Source organism: Carassius gibelio, chromosome B7, assembly GCF_023724105.1.
Source record: "Carassius gibelio isolate Cgi1373 ecotype wild population from Czech Republic chromosome B7, carGib1.2-hapl.c, whole genome shotgun sequence".
Taxonomy (NCBI): Eukaryota; Metazoa; Chordata; class Actinopteri; order Cypriniformes; family Cyprinidae; genus Carassius; species Carassius gibelio.
In genome coordinates, this window is record NC_068402.1 from 22,616,712 (window position 1) to 22,634,852 (window position 18,141).

General features: G+C 38.5%; 1 protein-coding gene across 1 annotated transcript; it reads right to left on the reverse strand.

The window, feature by feature from the left end:
* Positions 1-408: 408 nt before the first annotated feature.
* Positions 409-17,928, reverse strand: LOC127961702 (CKLF-like MARVEL transmembrane domain-containing protein 4). Its single transcript, XM_052560933.1, has 4 exons — positions 17,238-17,928; positions 10,879-11,055; positions 4,570-4,668; positions 409-2,578 (listed from the first exon to the last, which is right to left on the reverse strand). The coding sequence occupies exons 1-4, from the start codon at positions 17,421-17,423 to the stop codon at positions 2,414-2,416; spliced, it is 627 nt and encodes a 208-aa protein (XP_052416893.1). The 5' UTR covers positions 17,424-17,928; the 3' UTR covers positions 409-2,413.
* Between the last annotated feature and the right edge of the window lie 213 nt (positions 17,929-18,141).

The window sequence follows — 18,141 nt, forward strand, 5'->3', positions numbered from 1 at the left end:
CTGATTGTGTTGACAGCATTTCATTATTATTAATATTTTTTTAGATTTGGAATATAAATGTAGAACATTTCTGTATTACGGTATAAATGTAGAAAATGTCTGTCTTATTCAGTAATTATGATTTTAAACTTAAAGGTAACACAAAAGAGAGATGTAAACATGCAATAGGTATATAGACAAATGAGTACATCAAATATTGGTGGCTGTTGTTTCTGAGTGAGAGGAATTCATGTAAATGGAAATATGTAGTTACTGAATTTATTTTGTGCCAAAGCAGTGGAAAATGATCCACAGTTTATCCCACATACAGTAGACTTCTGTCGTGTTCACTGCATGAAGAGTTGTGATAAGTATTAGCGATTGTAAATGTAGTGGATTTCTGAACCAAGGCTTTTCCCCATTTATAGATCAAGTCCATTCAAATCCATTTATTTGAGGAAAAGATTGCCATCACAAATATTTTTCAACAATTAGCATTTTGTAAGTCTATGCACAACTCTATAAATACAAAAAATACCAAATTATAGCACTGTTACATGGAATAAAACATTGCTTTCTTGAAATCAGGGAATGTCAGCGAGAACAATCAAGTACAATCATTATAAAAATTTGACTCCCTCAAAATGTCGACTTAGTTTCTTTTTAAAACGCTTCAATGATTTGTGAGTTGAAAACACAGTTCAAACCTTAAGGTCAAAATCAGGAATTAATTTGATGCCAAAAACTTCCAATATACAAGAAGTTCAGCACAAGGTCAAAGCTCTTACACATTATTAAAGCATAAGCAACACAGTATTGCTTTCAAAATAGGAAAAAAATAATCAGCGACTTCAGCACTTCAATGCGGAGTCCTCCATTAAGACAAAAAAAATCATTCTTGTGATTGTCTTTTAACACTTTCAAGCCCACACAGTGTTGATCAATGTCTATAATGTGAGTCCACACCTCAAAACCACTTCATTTCAACATTGGTCTTATTCCAAAACCTAAAACTGACTTCATTTAAGAACTACAAATAAGACATAAGTATGAATATATAAACTAATATTACAAATGAGCATTTTCTAGTGAAAAGAAAAAATCATGTACAATTGCACTATGCCTTAAAATCTGTGGTAAAAGACAATTTAAATTAAAAATTTAATTTCCCCCCGATGTCGTTCTATGATACTCATTTTTTTTTAAAAGCCCCATTTGAAGGTAATCGAAGCACTTCAGGAAACAGATGATTTTACCGCGGAATCAGTTCATCAGAGAGTGCAAATAAATGTTTGAATTTCACACCCAGTGAAGCAGTTATTCTGCTCATGTCGTCGTAACATTAGTGTCCAAGAGTTTTGACTAATAAAGCCTCTACGATTAAGGCACACAGAAAAAAGATACACAGTTTAGCGAATGCATTCATATGTACTGCAGTACACTTGTTCCTTCAAATACAGTCTGTTAGTGTCAGAATTCATACAAATAGGAAACCTTCAGAAATGGAAAATGTCACACGCAGATACGTAATATATACACCTTCTTCAAAAAACTCTACCCTTGCTTAAATCAACATATACAGATAACTTGGGAGTACACGGTGGAGTAGAGGAAATATTACAAACAACAGAAATGCACACACACGACTAAGTAACTAAAAATTAATATCAACAGAAATGACCAACAGAGTATGCACACAAAATGTATATCATCTAAAGATTAGACGTACAAGTTTCATAAACTCACACCTCCCTTCACCCACACAGACAATCTGAAAGCTGTTACTGTCTGTTGCAATGCAGGGTCACATTCACGAGGTGTGTAGCTACCAAAAAAATATTAACATTTAAATAAATACTGCTGCTCCTAACATCTAGCCACTTCATCTCTACAGGAAAACGGCCCAATGCAACGGCAGTTTACTAGATGTGTTTGATACAGGAACACAATGGCAGAAAAACAAAACAAAAAAACATTACATTTCAGTCAGAAAAATCACTTACATGAGTCTATTTAGCATCCATTCATTTCGATTATTCCATTCTGTATAGTTATTTTTGATCCTTTGTAAGACATTTTAGGCGTAGTTGCATTCTAAATAGAATGCAGAGCTAATCAGAAGGGGGTTTCAAACGGTGACTGACAGGTTTTGTCCGTTATATTGCAGGCATTAATAAATCCTTTCCCTTCTGGAAGTTTAGGAGCACAGTGGAGTGAGTTTCAGTCAATAATTATCCAGATTATTATAAGGTAAAGCCCTTAATTAACAGAAATATACAGTATTTAAGTATAAAGTCAAAAGACGCTGGCCTGAGGCTTGTTCCATTTGTGACTGTTCACGCAATTGTTTGTTTGTAAGCGCTCTTCAGGGTCTCATCAGGTGGATATGAAAGAGCACAGTGTGACCGGAATGCAGACGGTCTGTGTGTGTGCTTTACTGTAGCTCAGGCCGTGACTCCACCTCCCCCCGCGAGGCTGTGCGGGCACGGATGTACTCGCTGGTCTGCAGGGGTCCATCTCGCGAGTCCCCGAGGCGCCATCTCCGCACTGCCAAAAACGTGTTCAGACCGTACACACCCATCACCAGGAACCCGAAGATCTGGATGAAAACACACGCAAAACAACAATTCATACTCAAGAAAACCGAAGGGGAACGTTTTTTTATCTTTGAACTATGAAGTTCCCCCCCCAAATTTTTAAATTGCTCAATTTACTCCCCCCTCAGCCCATCCTAAATGTTTGTTTCTTCATCGGAACGGATTTGGTGAAATTTTACATCACTTGCTCAACCAAAGTGAATGGGTGCCGTCAGAATGAGAGTCCTAACAGCTAATAAAAACATCACAATAATCCACAACACTCCAGTCCGTCAATTAATGCCTTAAGTGGAAAGCTGTTGGTAATAAATTCATCATTAACATGTTTTCAACTGTTGCTTTTGGCTAAAATATGAATCCTCTACTCATAATATTGCTTTCTTCATTGAAAAAGTTGTCTCATCTGAATCTGAAGTGAATATGCAAAGATAAAGCACCATTTACAAGCCAAAACAGTCCAAAGCAGTTCTTAACAAATATGTCAGTAGATTTTGATGTGAGAGAACAACAGAAGATTGACTTTTTCACTGGAGGAAGAGTTCATGTGGATAATAGACAGGTACTTTGACTAGAAGCAATGGTTTTACGCTAAAAAGCCTTAATGATGGATTTGTTTCTCTTTAAAAGACATTAACTGGAGTCTTGTGGATTATATGGATGTTTTTATCAGCTGTTTGGACTCTCATTTTGACGGCACCCATTGATAAGCAAGTGATGAGCAAGTTTCTAATCTGGATGACATGAGGGGGAGTCATTTTTTAGCAAATATTTTATTTTAGGGGTAAACTATGTCTTTAAGTGCCATACATATAACATTAAATCTACTACATGTCTAAATAATACAGATATGTTTTGTAGTAAATTGCGATATGAAGCAGAAAGCAGCACACTCCCCGTCTCTGGCAGGCCGTGAGCGCTGAAGGAATGCTCTGCAGTGCCCTGTGTTTCAGAAAAATCCCCGGGTGTTAAAGTGGTTTCCCGCTGAGAACATCTGTGTCATAAAACTCTGGGCCCAAATCCCCAGCCTTTGACTTCAAGGTGTTGGTGGATATTTTGCTGATCTCAGGTCATTCTTGAAGGGATCTCGGTAAGAGAACCTGATCCTGAATCAATATTGGGAATTACTTCTCTTCACTGAGCCATCTACAACAAACCTCTTCACAGTCACCAGAGGTCAGCAGCCACGACCGAAACAGACAAACTAACTAGAAAGGTATGTGCATGTGAGATGTTTATAGTGGCTTAAGTTAGAACACACTGGAATGAGCAATCCCAGATGGAGTCAGGGGACTTTTTTTGGCATTTCTACACTGATTTTAGGGAAAATCACTGGAATTCTGGAGTTACTTATGAAACCCTGTTTCCGATCTCAAAAGGATTTATTTATTCTCTTTATTAAAGATAAATGATTTAAAATCTCACAAACGCTACATTGTATCTGACATGTCTTAAATAAATTAAAAACCTTTATCTCATGATTATTTATCTTTTATGAATTGTTTACTCTGAGGTGGAAAAGGGCTCCCAATTATTCTGTGAAACAGACTTAAACCGAGCTGAGTGTGTCTTACTGAAAGCTAAAACACAATGTGCAACTAAATGGGTGACAGCGTAAAAACTTGACACGCATTGGGAATTCTGGAATAGAAAAACAAGAAGAAAAGAAAAGCTAAACTGAGTGAAAAGAGAAGTGGGATGACAAAGAGGAAAAGAGGAAGTGGTGAGATTTTCAGTCCTGAAAATCAAAGAACTAAAGAAAAACATGTAAAACATTTAGGCTGATGGTGACTGTGACTGCTCAGAACTTCTCTTTGTCGTCCGGTCTAGGACTGTCTCCAGGAAGACCACGTGTTTAGTTTACTCCGGTTCAGCCACCCGAGGGCAGTAGAGCCCCAGCAGATCAGGGTCCACTTCAAACACTTGAGAAATGACTAAACATTTGAATTGACCCGGCATCACAGCCAAAAGAAGAGCTGAGGAAGAGGATAGATACCACAGCGGCGATCTCTGCTCCAGTTTGATGGTTGAGAGCTGCCAAAACCACTGAAGCCAGAAAGAAGAACAAGGTGCTGGTGGCGGTGTTGATCAGATCCTGCAACAGAGAACAAGAGAATTACAAGTATACTCAAAAATAAATTATGTTTTAAGTCATATCCACAGACAAGTTCATCACCCATTCCCACGGGTTGATCAGACTACAAGTAAACCTTTAAATGACCAAACAAGCAGCTAGCTGGCAGTGAGGTGTGTGTATGCTGACCGCAGTGATGCAGTTTGACAGACGGGGAAGTTGACTTCCAGCCCAGCAGGCGCACACCTTCACAAGACACTGATATTTGGTTAGATCTCGGTTGTGGCGTCAGGTGACCAAAATCCAATGTCAATTCAATGTCTAACGTCAATGTTAATTTGATGTCCAATCCCGACGTCAGCTGAAGTTGATATTTGTTGTTTTCAGGTCGTGTAACCAAAATCCACTGCCAAGTCAACCTCAAATTGACATCAACACAATTTTAATTCTTAACCAAACTGAAACATCATGTCTAATGTCAATCTGACGTTATAATGATGTCCAATTGTGCTGCTTAATATTTTTATGGAGACCATGATGTTCTGTTCTTAGCATTAGTTTATGAATAGAAAGTTCAAAAGAACATAATTTATATTTAAAACAATATTTTTCTAACAATATAAATGTCTGTACTGTGGTTGCTTTTAAATCAATTTGTGTCATCAGTGTAATGATGTCATCAGTGTAATGATGAACAAAATTAAGTTAGACTGCACAAACATTGTATTTGTGCCGTAAAGTCAATCATTTACAGTCAAGGAGTCAGCAGAGGTCATGTGAGTCTCTTAACTATTTTCGATTACTACTATCAAAGTTTTCCCTCTATTAATACACCCAGGACTTTGTAAGAGTAAAGTCACAGTTTACAGTTTTAATACTGTAACAAATCAGAGTCCGAGCCTTCAGAAGAGAGTGAAGATGAGAAGAACCAGGTTTGTGGAATGAGGTCAAATCCTCCTCCTGAGTCTGGACTGGACGTGGGTTGTGTCTAAGCCATGACTCTGTGGGGGGTGAGATGTAACAAGCCCTTCAAAGCTCAACCTCAGTGGCTGGCACCTCGGGTTTCACATCACAGGCCGAGGCAGCACGACCCGCTGGCTTTGATGTCTCCAACTAAACACAGACTGCTCCTCTCAGCTCCAGGCAGCTGTACAGTTCATGCAGTATGACGCTTGAGGGCAGTGAAATGAGGAAGTCATCTAATCACAGACCACAGTTCAACTATTGAAGATGTCCAGCTGACCCAGGGCCAGTCTGAAAGACACTGACTGTCAAGTCTGACTCTCTAACAATTAGGCCATGAGTTCTCCCTTTGTGGAGTACTGAACATTTCTTAAGATAAGCTAAAAAATCTAAAAGTTATTTATGATATAAAAAAGGGGAATTCGTGAAAAATGTGACATCATGAGCATGCATAATATGTGTTCAGTCTATAGGTATGTGTGCAGGTGCATAGTGTTTCTTTACAAAATAGAATCGGCAATTACTGGCCTGGGAGTATTTTTTTGTACAAATATTTGTCAACAGGAATACTTTTTGACAATGCTTTTGTCTGTATATATAAGTTTTCATGAACCAAAAAGGTCAACTTTTCAGTTGACTCATGTTTGTTTTTGTGAAAAGTGTGGTCATCTCGTAGGCGTAATGGTTTTTATACTGTACAAACTGTATATTCTATCGCCCTTCACCAACCCTACACCTAACCCTAACCCTCACAGGAAACTTTGTGCATTTTACTTTCTCAAAAAAAAAAAAAAAAAAAAACTCATTCTGTATGATTTATAAGCGTTTTGAAAAATGGGGACATAGGTTATGTCCTCATAAGTCACCCTCTCCTTGTAATACCTGTGTCATACCCCAGAGTTGTGTCCTGATATGTCACAAAAACAAGAGCACACACACACGGGTGTTTTTTTTTTTTTCATTTTTTTTTTATACTGTACAAATTGCATTTTCTATCGCAATAGACCAACCCTACACCCACCACTCAAAAACAACACACTGTATGATTTATAAGCCTTTTGAATTACAGGGATACAGAAAGTGTCCTCATAAATCACCTTTATGTTGTAATACCTATGTATTGTACACATTTTTGTTCTCATAAACCTCATAACCATGCACACACACAAATTATAAACATATATTACAGATTTTGTATTTTATTTTATTATTTAAAAATAGGCTAACATCCAGATTCCTTGCACTACGGAACATCAAAGTTCTCTCTCTTTATTCTTAAAACCTCCATAAATACGCACTCTGAGAGGAGCGAAGGGATAAAGCTGGGAGGTTTGTCTGTGTGCAGCCAATAAGCACTCCAGCGTGACTGAGGCATGACCACCCATGTGACGAGACACATGATGAGAGAGTGACTGCACACACTGTCTCACATGATACTCGCTCTCCTCCACACTCACTCGAGCGAACCCATGCCCATCTCACACGCAATCTAGAACCCTAACTATACGCCAAAACCAGGATACGCTCTCAATCATTCAAACACATGCCAAACCAGGCTTTGCCTTCACACATACTTCAACAGATGGATCAGATGCAAGCCAAACCAAACTAAAACTGCTGACACGCTTAAAATACCCTAAGTGTAAGAACACAAAGCATATGTCTGTGGTGGAACAAAAGTACCCAGTCCTCAGAATTATTTAATTATAAATATACATTACATTATAGCTTGATGGGAGTTTACATTCAATGGTTAAGCATTTAATGCAGGTAACCTAATATGAAACTGAACACAAACAAAAGCAGTCATGGGTCCTCTTAAAATGTACTTTCACTAGTGTGTGTGTGTGTGTGTGTGTGTGTGTGTGTGTGTGTGTGTGTTTTGGCAGGCTGCATGTAGAGAAAGCAAACTGATCTCAGGAAGGGTCTAAAACTGGGAAATGTAGTGTTCACACTGGGTTCAGATCTCTGATGTATTTAACAGCCATTGCGGCCCTCCACGTTGTTAACAGAGGACTGAAGATCTCTGTACTTGAAATGGACCTGTTTTATAATATTACTACAGCGCCGTGAGCAAAGATGAATTCAATTTGATTTGAATTTAAAATACGTGACCATGGACCATAAAACCAGTCATGGGGTCATTGTTGAGATTTATATATCATCTGAATAAATAAGAATACATTTATCTGATTAAATTTATATCTCATCTGAATAAATGAGCTTTCCATTGATGCATGGTTTGTCATAATAGGACAATATTTATATTTATATACAACTATTTGAAAAACTGGAATGTGAGGGTGCAAAAAAAAAATCTAAACATTAAGAAAATCGCTTTTTAAGCTGTCCAAATGAAGTTCTTGGAAATGCATATTACAAATCAAAAATTGAGTTTTGATATTCTATGGAAGGAAATTTACAAAACATCTTCATGGAACATGATCTTTACTTAATATCCTAATGATTTTAGGTGGGGTCTTCTTAACAGTATACAGCCTGTGCCAAATATCCTCAGTGGTGCGTGAATCCGGAGTTATACACTGCTTTAGACAATGCAATAGCCCATAGATCTTGGAAATGTTTCTAATTTAATTCCAGATTTGCTGGGGAAAATAACCAGAATCCTGAATGCTCAGTCAGACCTCTATATCCGCCTTGGTGGCGAGACTTTGCTAAAAGCTTTTCCTGGACCTTCCGCTGGTGTTCTCAGATGCTGTGTGTGTGTGTGTGTGTGTGTGTGTGTGGACAGACAGCATGATACACTATTAACCTTTATCCTCCAACAGGCCTATCGCTATAAAAGGTGGTTCTAGATGGGAAATAATTCAGATGATATTAGAATATGAGAAAACATAAAAATTAAAGTACATTTACATAGTTCAATAAGAGTAATTTAGTCTTTATCAGTCAGATCTTTAATGAATCTTTACCCATGGCCTCTTGCTCGTGTTCAGTAATGACACATAATCAACGGTTCACGGCAAAGCTTCTCAAGTCTTCCATTAAAGCACACAATGTAAAACCAATCATTATCCCGTCACCTCACAAAGTCAAATCTTTCCTCATTTTCTATTAAAATGCCCTGTCTATTTTTGGTTGTGCTCAATGAACACTGGCCATGCTTTTCTGTATATGTATGTGTGTGTGGTTGGAGATGGTCTGTTAATGGGTACAATGGTGCCAGCGTACCACCGCGAGCTGAATGCGCTCATTCTCCTGACCTATCACGTTCAATAATGTCAGCCTCTATGCCAGCCCCCTATGAGCCTGGCACTGGATCCCACCGTCAGAGCAATCAAGGGAATCGAGGGGGCTGTACAATAGATGAGCCGTCCACCACAAGAAACTAGCAGCTAGTGTTATGTGTATACGCTCCAATCTGCCGCGATTTAAACTTGATTAACGTTAGAAGATAACCGATTTAGCACAAACATCGGATTTAAGACCTAAAAAGTTCTACCATCCACATTTCTGCTCTTTATAGAAAGAAGTTTAATTGCTGCTGGGTTTGGGAGGGTTTTATCTCAGACAGAGGCCACAATTACAGGACCAAAAAGTAGAGTTTACTTTTAGCACTGCGTTATGTGAAAGTTCCTGAAGCAGTGGTGAAGTTACGCAAGATGGAGATACAGACACGAAAGAGGGGAGGAGAGCCAAGCTGTTGCTGAACAAACCCCTCCCAGTGTGTCCATTCCAGAACAAATGAGAGGCCTGGGCCCATGGGGTCCGACTGGCAGGAGCTGATGCTCAGTCCAAAACCTCAGCCCCACCACAGCTGAAATGATCCTAAAAGATCATAGATCTTCCAATGAGCCATAGCAATACCAAGAAAACCCAAACCCGTCAGTGTTCAAAATACACAACGGCATACACTCGCACACGCAGCGAAAACCCTGTTGAACATCTCTCCCATCAGCCAAAATCTGCTTTAAGTGATTGAGCGAGTTTTGAATTCAGCTCTCATCATTTCCTGATCGTATTTGATTTTCTTATCCCACCATTTCCTGTCATTTATCCACTGGAAATAAAAAGAATAAATACAAAATGAAATTCTATCCTTAATAGATTAAATGAAATTTTCCAAAGTGACTTACAAAGGAGGAACAAAAGCATTTTGTCTATGAGCCAAAACAATTTCGGTAATATATAATGGCAGGTTAGTTAGATTAGGAAGCAACTAGAGAAGAGGAGAAACACAGATAAAAAAAATAGAAGCCATTTTTAAAAAGCATTTCTTTAAAAGTGGCAAAACGCCAAAACAAAAAAGCACTTCGAGTAAAGGCCTTGTCCTAAATCAAAATGTAATGTTCTGAGCTTTCTTTACACATGAATAATTGAGGTTAAATGCATAAATATATGACTCTTTTTTTTTGTAAAAAAGGGTCCACATTTCTCTGTCTACATTTGGGTGTAGTAAAAGACTGAAAATCAAACTTAGAATGGCAGAGGCACTTCCCTGTTGTCTATGTGAGGTTAAGCACACATTCTTCAGTATACCATAATGCAACGCAATAGTTATGGTTGGATGTGAGTTGCTGTTACTTTTCTTGGTTCGTGCACAGCTCTAGAAATAAAACTCTACAGTCTTTCCCATTATAAACTCTGTAATAGATCCACAGCACTGAGGCCCAATTATGCTGAGCTTTGTGTGTGAGTGTGTGTGTGTGTGTGTGTATAGGCAGGGAGACAAAGGGAACCATGCCTTATTAATCTTTCAGTGAATCAGTAAATTCATCTCCCAAGAGCAGCCATTCATGGTTGATAGAAGCAGGTTTAATGAGAGCTGTGAGCACACAAGCTTCAATCTGAGCAATATGAACCCGCGCATGGCCTCCTCCTCAGCAGAACTGGACACAAGAGAGCGGCTTGCTTTCTAAAAAGCCAGATTTATTGGCATGTCTTGGCACCAAAAAACTTCTTCCATTTATGTAAACAGCTGATCATCACAAATAACCTTTGCCTTGATAATCTATCATCACAAGTGCCTCTTAAAATAGTATGCCATTAAAAATGGATTGAAGGAAAAATAGTTACACTGCAGAAATATCTTCAAGGCAAACACTTCCTCTCAACGCTCAGATAAATACACATCAGTAACTGACAGGAAATTAGAGAAAACAGTTAAATAAGCACTTTAAATTAAATGAATCATGCAAGTTTGGTTTTAAATGAGGGTACATAAATAAGGGTTCAAAATATCCATTTAAAAGTCTAAGGTTGTAAAGGATTTGTACGGTTGTGTGGATCTCGATAAGAACTACATACTGTTAGACTCCAGTTGATATGGGGCACTTTGGTGTGCAGGTTCAGGACGAAGATGAGGAGCAGGACGCCTGTGACAACGAAGGCACTGCAGCTGACGAACTCAAAGAGGTAGACGCCGGCACAGGGCGAGCACATCATTATGGTCTCGATGAAGATGAAAGAAATGAGAGCCAGGACCTGCAACAGAAAGGAGAAAACCGACCCTTTTAGAACAAAACAAGAAGCATTGGTCCCAGCAGCAAACAACTCACTTGATTTTATCGAGCTGAAAATTAAAGTAACATCTGATTTTGACTTCAATGATACAACAAATCTAATTTATCTCAGTGTCTGATTTAAGACAACAACATAAGACAATGTAGTCCTTTGTGTAGAGCAGTGGAAAACCACAAGAAAGTATTTCTCGCTCATTCAGGGTTTACTTTGTAATGCGTTTTCCACATAGTCATAACAGCGCCTTGCGGAGTATGTTGAACCCTACCGAAGTCGCAGAGGGTTCACCGATGTTTTCCTGCTGAATTCGTCAGTAGACCACAGCATGGGAAGAATTCTGAGGTTAACGCGCTATTTAGGTGATATGCAGCCTCGACTCTCTAGCACAAAACCTCAGACAGATTACAGGTCGGCTGCTCCAACAGGGGAGACAGAACCACTGCCACAAAACATTCCAGCATCTAGACGGGCCCAGCATTTCCAGCTGGCCCGGACCGGATGCTGTCATACGGCAGACGCTAAATAAAACGTCGCACACATCTAGGAATGGAAGCACAATGTGGAAACTTCCCTTTGAGATAAATGATTGCTGTGATGAATAAAGAGCAGGGTGGGATTGCTAATGGAATGACAGAGATAGTCGGCCAACAAATTCTGACGCTGAAAAATAAAAGCAAAACCATCCACTGGACCATGGCACTATAGAATATCTAATTTGTCACTTTAGGGTTTATAAAAGATGCTCAAACTAAAGCTCCAAAGCATCTTTTGTAAAGTCCAAACTGGAATGAACTTGATTGATTCTGTGACCAATGTTTGGACTCATAACTGTAAAGAACTGAGGGTGCCAAGATTTGAATTTGTGGGATAAAATATTGAATCTTCAGGGGCTCACTATCAACTTGTCAGACAATAAAGAAAATTAGACAACAAAATTCTCCATTATTTTTCCAAAGCTCATGCTGTGCATTTGAAAGCATCAGCCAGCATGTACAATTACCATACAACAAGACTTTTCTCCTTTCCTTTTTTAAACAAAGTAATTAGATGCAAATGCTAATATTAAATGCAAATATTATACAATTGTATTTTTGAGTGTCTAGGAGCAAAAATGCTATACATTTATATCTCACGATCCTTCAAAAATCATTTTAATATGCTGATTTATATTCAATCTTTGATAAATAAAAAGTAAAAAAGAACAGTGTTTATTCAAAATAGAAATGTTGTGTTTCAATATACATTACTATTCAAAAGTTTACGGTCAGTGTTTTTTTAAAAAAAAATTTTAAGGAAACCTATACTTTTCTTCAAAATACACAAAAGCATACACACTCAGATGTACAGACTGGATAAAACTGATAAAAAGTGATAGTAAAGACTTAAATTGTTAGAAAATATTTCTATTTTGCATGAATGCTGTTCTTTTTAACTATTTATTCATCAAAGAATCAAAGAAGTATCACAAGTTCCAAAATACATATTAAGCAGCACACCAGTTTCAACCCTGATAATAAATCAGTACATTAAAATGATTTTTGCAGGATCACACTGAAGACTGGAGTAATGGCTGATGAAAACTCACTGCTGCGTCAAAATTAAAATTGGAAACCAATTTTAGAAATCGCAATGGTATTTCACAATATTACTTTGTTTTCTGCATTTTTGATCAAATATATACAGACTTGGTGAGCAGAAGAGACTCCATTATAAATCTTACTGATCCCAAACTTTTGAACAGCAGTGTATACATGTATATTTGTGTGTGTGCAAATGACTTTTAATAAATTGCACTTAAAATCCATTTCTTCAGATGTTTAAAATACAATATGTGAATTATTTCATTTGAAGACTGTGTCTCAATATACCTTCTTTTATTTTCTACAGAAGAAAGAAAATGACAATTGGAAATTTCAGAATAACATGGAGATGAGGAAATGATGAGAGAAGTAAAATTTTTGGAGGAAATATCTGTTTAATACTCCCCAACCTTGGACTTGGCAACACATCTTATTAGCTACAACATCATTTAATATTTCCACAGAATTTCAAATGAAGGCTGAGCTCATGTAAGCTTATTGCCCTACTAACACAATGCAAACCCTTCTCTATCTCATCCGGGTTATTTGCACTGAAGGCATTAAGGAAGTGTGGACCAAAGATAAATGACCGCTCACATCAAGACGTTCCTGTCATAGTGCCAGCAGAGCCAGCATCACTTTAGCTGACCGTCATGCCCCATCAAAAACACACACTAAAGATGTGCATTTGGAGAGGAGGTCATCTTGATAAACGCAACATGGCCCACATCCCACAAGACAGCAGGTGTCAGGCACAAAGAAAGCCCGAGATTTTAAGCAATGATTATATGTCTCTCCCCACCCTCGTTCTGCCATCCTTCAGAGCACGCCATTGGGCAATCAGCAAGTTCCTTGTAGCAATGGCCACATGGGGTCAAATCCCCAGCTTGTACACTACACACACCATCTGTTGTGCCCAGAAAACGAATGGTGCGAGGCTTGGTCTGACAGCTTGCATTGTGTTCCAACAGCTCCTCCTTAAACGGAAACGAGCCTTCAAGCTCCCACCCAACAGTCTTTTCCTCGCCTGAAGGGAACAGCTCTTTGCACAAAATGTAAAACACTATTCCTTAACCTTGGAGATGTTTGCAGACAAGCAAGCTCTCCACATTACATAAGTTTTGAGAGAGGGAGTGGAGAGGCAAAGAACATCTGGTAAGTCCATAAACTCGCTACATTACAGAGAGAGCTCTTTCATTATATTCAACGGCCCTTATCAAAACATACCTTGAAAAACTATCCTTTAAGGTAAAGTGACACATTTATGATGCTACTTCATTGCCTGAGACTGCGCCAAAAACATCCAGAACTGAATCCAAATGACATAAGGTGGAATCATCTGTACTGGTGGCTTCATTTTCAGAAGTCGCAGGTCGATAGTTTTGCCCCTCAGGTCTGAAGCTACCCTAAATAACAGAGTCCTTCCTGGTCAAACTGGTTATAGAAAGAAAGCTGTATAAAAACAAAAGGGTTTGATATATCTCTAGCCAAGAACCTTTTAAAGTATACAATTTAAGAATGGCTAGTGGCAACTACTTGATCAGCAAAGTCATCTGGTATACCTAGATTTTTATATAAGTACCGTGACAAGTCTCAGTAGGTCTAGCACAGTGCACATAGCTGGAATAGAATAGAATAGAATAGAATAGAATAGAATAGAATAGAATAGAATAGAATAGGTAAGAGCTAGTATTAGTTGGTCAGGTGCTGGTGAAAAAGATGTATTTAGGTGTTTTTTGAAAATGACCAAAGACTCAACGGTTTGAATTGAGATCGGGAGGTCGTTCCACCAGCTGTGCCTCTTCGGGATGGCACCACAAAATGTTGTTCACTTGCAGATCTACTGAGTTGAGGGATATTGGTGCAGTGCCAGTGGTTGTCTTGTAGGCAAACATCAGTACGTTGAATTTGATGCGAGCAGCTACTGGTAGCCAGTGTGTGTAACCTGATGAAGAGAGGTGGAACGTGAGCTTTCTACAGCTTGTTAAAGACCACTCTCACTCCTGCATTCTGCATTATTTCTAATAAATGCTTTTCTTTTGAAATTTCTATTCATCAAAGAATCATGCAATTGTTTTAGAAATGTAGAAACAATTCTGAAAATCATATATATATAATTGTTCTTAATAAAGAAATGTTACTTGAGCACCAAATCAGCATATTTAAATGACTTCTGGAGGATCACGTGAGACTGAAGACTGGAGTAATGATGCTGAAAATTCAGCTTTGCCATCAAAGAAATCAATAATTATACTATATTGATATAGAAACATTTACATTGTAATAATATTTTACAGTCTTACTAATCCTTCCAATACTTTTTGAACTTTTGAATGAGAACTTTTTAATGCTTGTGTACAGTTCTTAAAGTTATGAATACTTTATTATATAGTTATTTATCATAATTAAAATGTTTTTAGACAGTTTACACCTCGTACAATCTGTTCTGTCAAGATTTGCAAAATCACGTTATGTAATCCCTGAGAAACTATAAGAATTATATTTTTGTAGAAGCCCAACAGATTATATCTGTGTACAAAAGTCCAAAGACTGTGTTTATTTCATCTGTGAAAGGAATGGGGTGATCCTTGATATCAGTCAAGAAGGCCACATCTGCAGATGGACAAAAAAAAACACTTTGCAAAGATTAAACAGTCAAAAAGACTCCTCCTTATCCCACGGGGGCCTTAGGTAAATGATTGGCCAGTACATGGAGAAACAGCCGTGGTTGAATATCCTTGGCAAGTCAACAGCAGGAAACATGCAGCCATGTGAAAAGTTCTGTGCTGCAGATCAATTTGGTCTTTTTTTTTCCCAAAAAACATAAAAAAAAAAATCTAAATACCACTCAGATTGTTAGCAGGACAGAATGAGGACATATCCAGTGCACAGGACCCGAAGGAATCCCCCACAAAAACACGACAATGTGACAAAATCAACTAAAGTCTAACTAGCAGAGCTCAATACAGACTTTCTTGTGAGGGTAATATATTAAAACTGTTTTGAGGAATGATTGATCACATATTCAAACAAGTCTTATTGGTCACCGCTCAAAACCCCCCCAAGGAATATCACTGGAACGCTGCAATTTAAAAGTTATGTGGGAACTTTCTGAATCATATCCTGTTTAGTTTTTAGTTCAGTTACTTTATTTTAATTCATCCCCTCACTAGTCTGCTCATTACTGCAAAAACAAATGGCCCAAACTGCATTATCTACCGGAGGAAAGTAACAGTTCATGGATTACACTAAAGGATTGTTAGTTAACTTGAATGTCCGTCTCTAGCACAGACGTTGAAATGTTTGCTAGTCTTTGAAGAGCTGCAATCTATCACATGAGAGTCAAAACCGATACTAAGGTTTCTGGTCAGCGATGAACAGAGCATTACTATACTCCTGCCTCCCTGTAATCTGACTCCACAGGCAAATGAAGCCACTGGCTCCACACAAAACAGCAAAGCGTTCATGAAGATAAAAGTGTTGCATGTACTCCATATGTCCTCTATCTCCCAAGTATTATCACTTAATGAATCCGACTAAATTGTGGCTGTTGAATCATTTGCCCCGAGACGCACATAAAAGCAGAAAAACTTGATCCATTAAGCAATTTTTGAGCAGACAAGCTATCTTCTGTACTTGGCACACAGGTTGTTTCCTTTGGCAGCGTACACAAGCCCTTGTTTCACCTAATGACTTCCTTAGTTTCGCTCTGTTTTCCCCCTGTGCATGCAGTTTCTTAACTGTGCATCACCATGAGGGCCCGATCTGAGATGCTTTGCTTTTGCTGAGGCAGCAGAACAACAGAGAGCCGTCATTTTCTCTCTTTCTCTCTCCTTTTTCAGAGGTTCACAGGGAAAAAAGCTCTTCTGTGAGTTTGACCACAGTGACTCTATAGCTTTTGGGGTGTTTTGCCAACCAAGCAGACCTAAAGTGCAACCTGAAAGTTAATTCATTCAGACTCCAGGCAACATTCCCCTCCGTAACTGATGCATTCCAGAGATTTTGACGCCTGTCGGCATGTATCCAACAGGAAATATTTGGATTTAAAAACCCAAAAAGGAGGAACACTGCTCTCCTCGCACTAATCCAATATAAGAATGTAATCAGGAGTGAATATCGAACTGAAATATGTGAAAAGCAGATCTGTTATCTTGTGTGGAAAAGGCTTTTTTGAGGTCACTGTTTGGATGATGGAGACATCGGTTTTGCCTTGAATATTTTGATTTATAATTAAAAAGGGGAAAATATGTCTTGCTTACACTTATACTAATATTAGGAAGGAGCATGCAAAAGAAATAAAGAAAGAAAGAGCTTAAAACCATTAAAGAAAAAAACTATGTCAATGTTGATGAAAACAGGAGTTCTGCTGTCCTCCTGACAATCTAAAAAATGGGACAAGTGTTTCTCACACCAATAAAATCTAACAGAAAGAAAGAAATATGACACTGCTGAAGATGGAGACATTGAGTTGTTCACACTATGTCATCTTACTGGCTCTATTTAATGTGTTGCCAATACAACTTGTTTATTATGTAACGGAGAAACACTGTGACTATTTTAACTTACCACTTCGATAACTTTTAAAATCCCGAAATGTGACTTGATGTAGTCCAGGTCACACCTGATGTCCCTGAACACGTTTCTGGAGTGCACGGGCTCGGTGGTCGGTTGATACGGACTGTTGGCTCCTGAAATCATCGAGGTGTTGGAGGCCTCGCCATCAAAGCCCTCAGTCTCCTCGTTATTCCTCATGCTGAACTCTTTTATCTCCAGATATGAGAGCTGGTTCGCGGTCCTCTGAAAACAGCCAGGCAGAAAACAATGTCTCAAAGAACAACCCTCGAAACAAAACGATCACCGTAAACTCCAGCCGTGTGTGACCCACAGAACCGAGCACAAACACTACATCCAGCTCTCCGTCATGTCCAGCCCGGTTCCTGCCGTCGCGCGGTGCTCGGATCCTGTTGGGAAGAGTGCTAAATGATCTCGAACGATCACGGCTGTTCTCATGGCAGTGTCCATATTTCACGGTTTCTGGATGCAGAATGTAATGTTGTTGCGAGTCTCCGCCCTCCAAACGACATTCCTGTGAGGATAGAGGCTTATGTGAAGTCTTGACGACTGTTTTTAAAGAAGCAAAAGCACAAAGCAGTCAAAGACCAAGCTTTGAGGTCCTGTTTTCTGTTATTATGCAAGTGAAGATTGCAATATTGGATTCATCTAACGCGAAACGACACAGCAGCTTAGAGTATTGCTATGGCAAGCTATTTTAACATTTATTACTTCAACCCAACTTAGTTTGAAACGTTTTGACATTAAATTCTATGGGGATGCTGTTTACTATGTGTTCAAATTGTAGCTAGTAAGTATTCAAGCTTTACAAATACTTGTAGAATACATTACTTGTAGCTAAAATTAATAACATTTAAGGATTGCCTTCTACTCATAAAAATAATTTGTAAGAAAATAA

Excerpts from the sequence above, each read along its gene's own strand:
- LOC127961702 (XM_052560933.1), bottom strand. The coding sequence starts at position 17,423 with ATGAGGAATAACGAGGAGACTGAGGGCTTTGATGGCGAGGCCTCCAAC. Across the intron at positions 11,056-17,237 it reads TTTTAAAAGTTATCGAAGTG|GTCCTGGCTCTCATTTCTTT; the intron begins GTAAGTTAAAAT and ends TTTCTGTTGCAG. Across the intron at positions 4,669-10,878 it reads ATATCAACTGGAGTCTAACA|GATCTGATCAACACCGCCAC; the intron begins GTATGTAGTTCT and ends TCTCTGTTGCAG.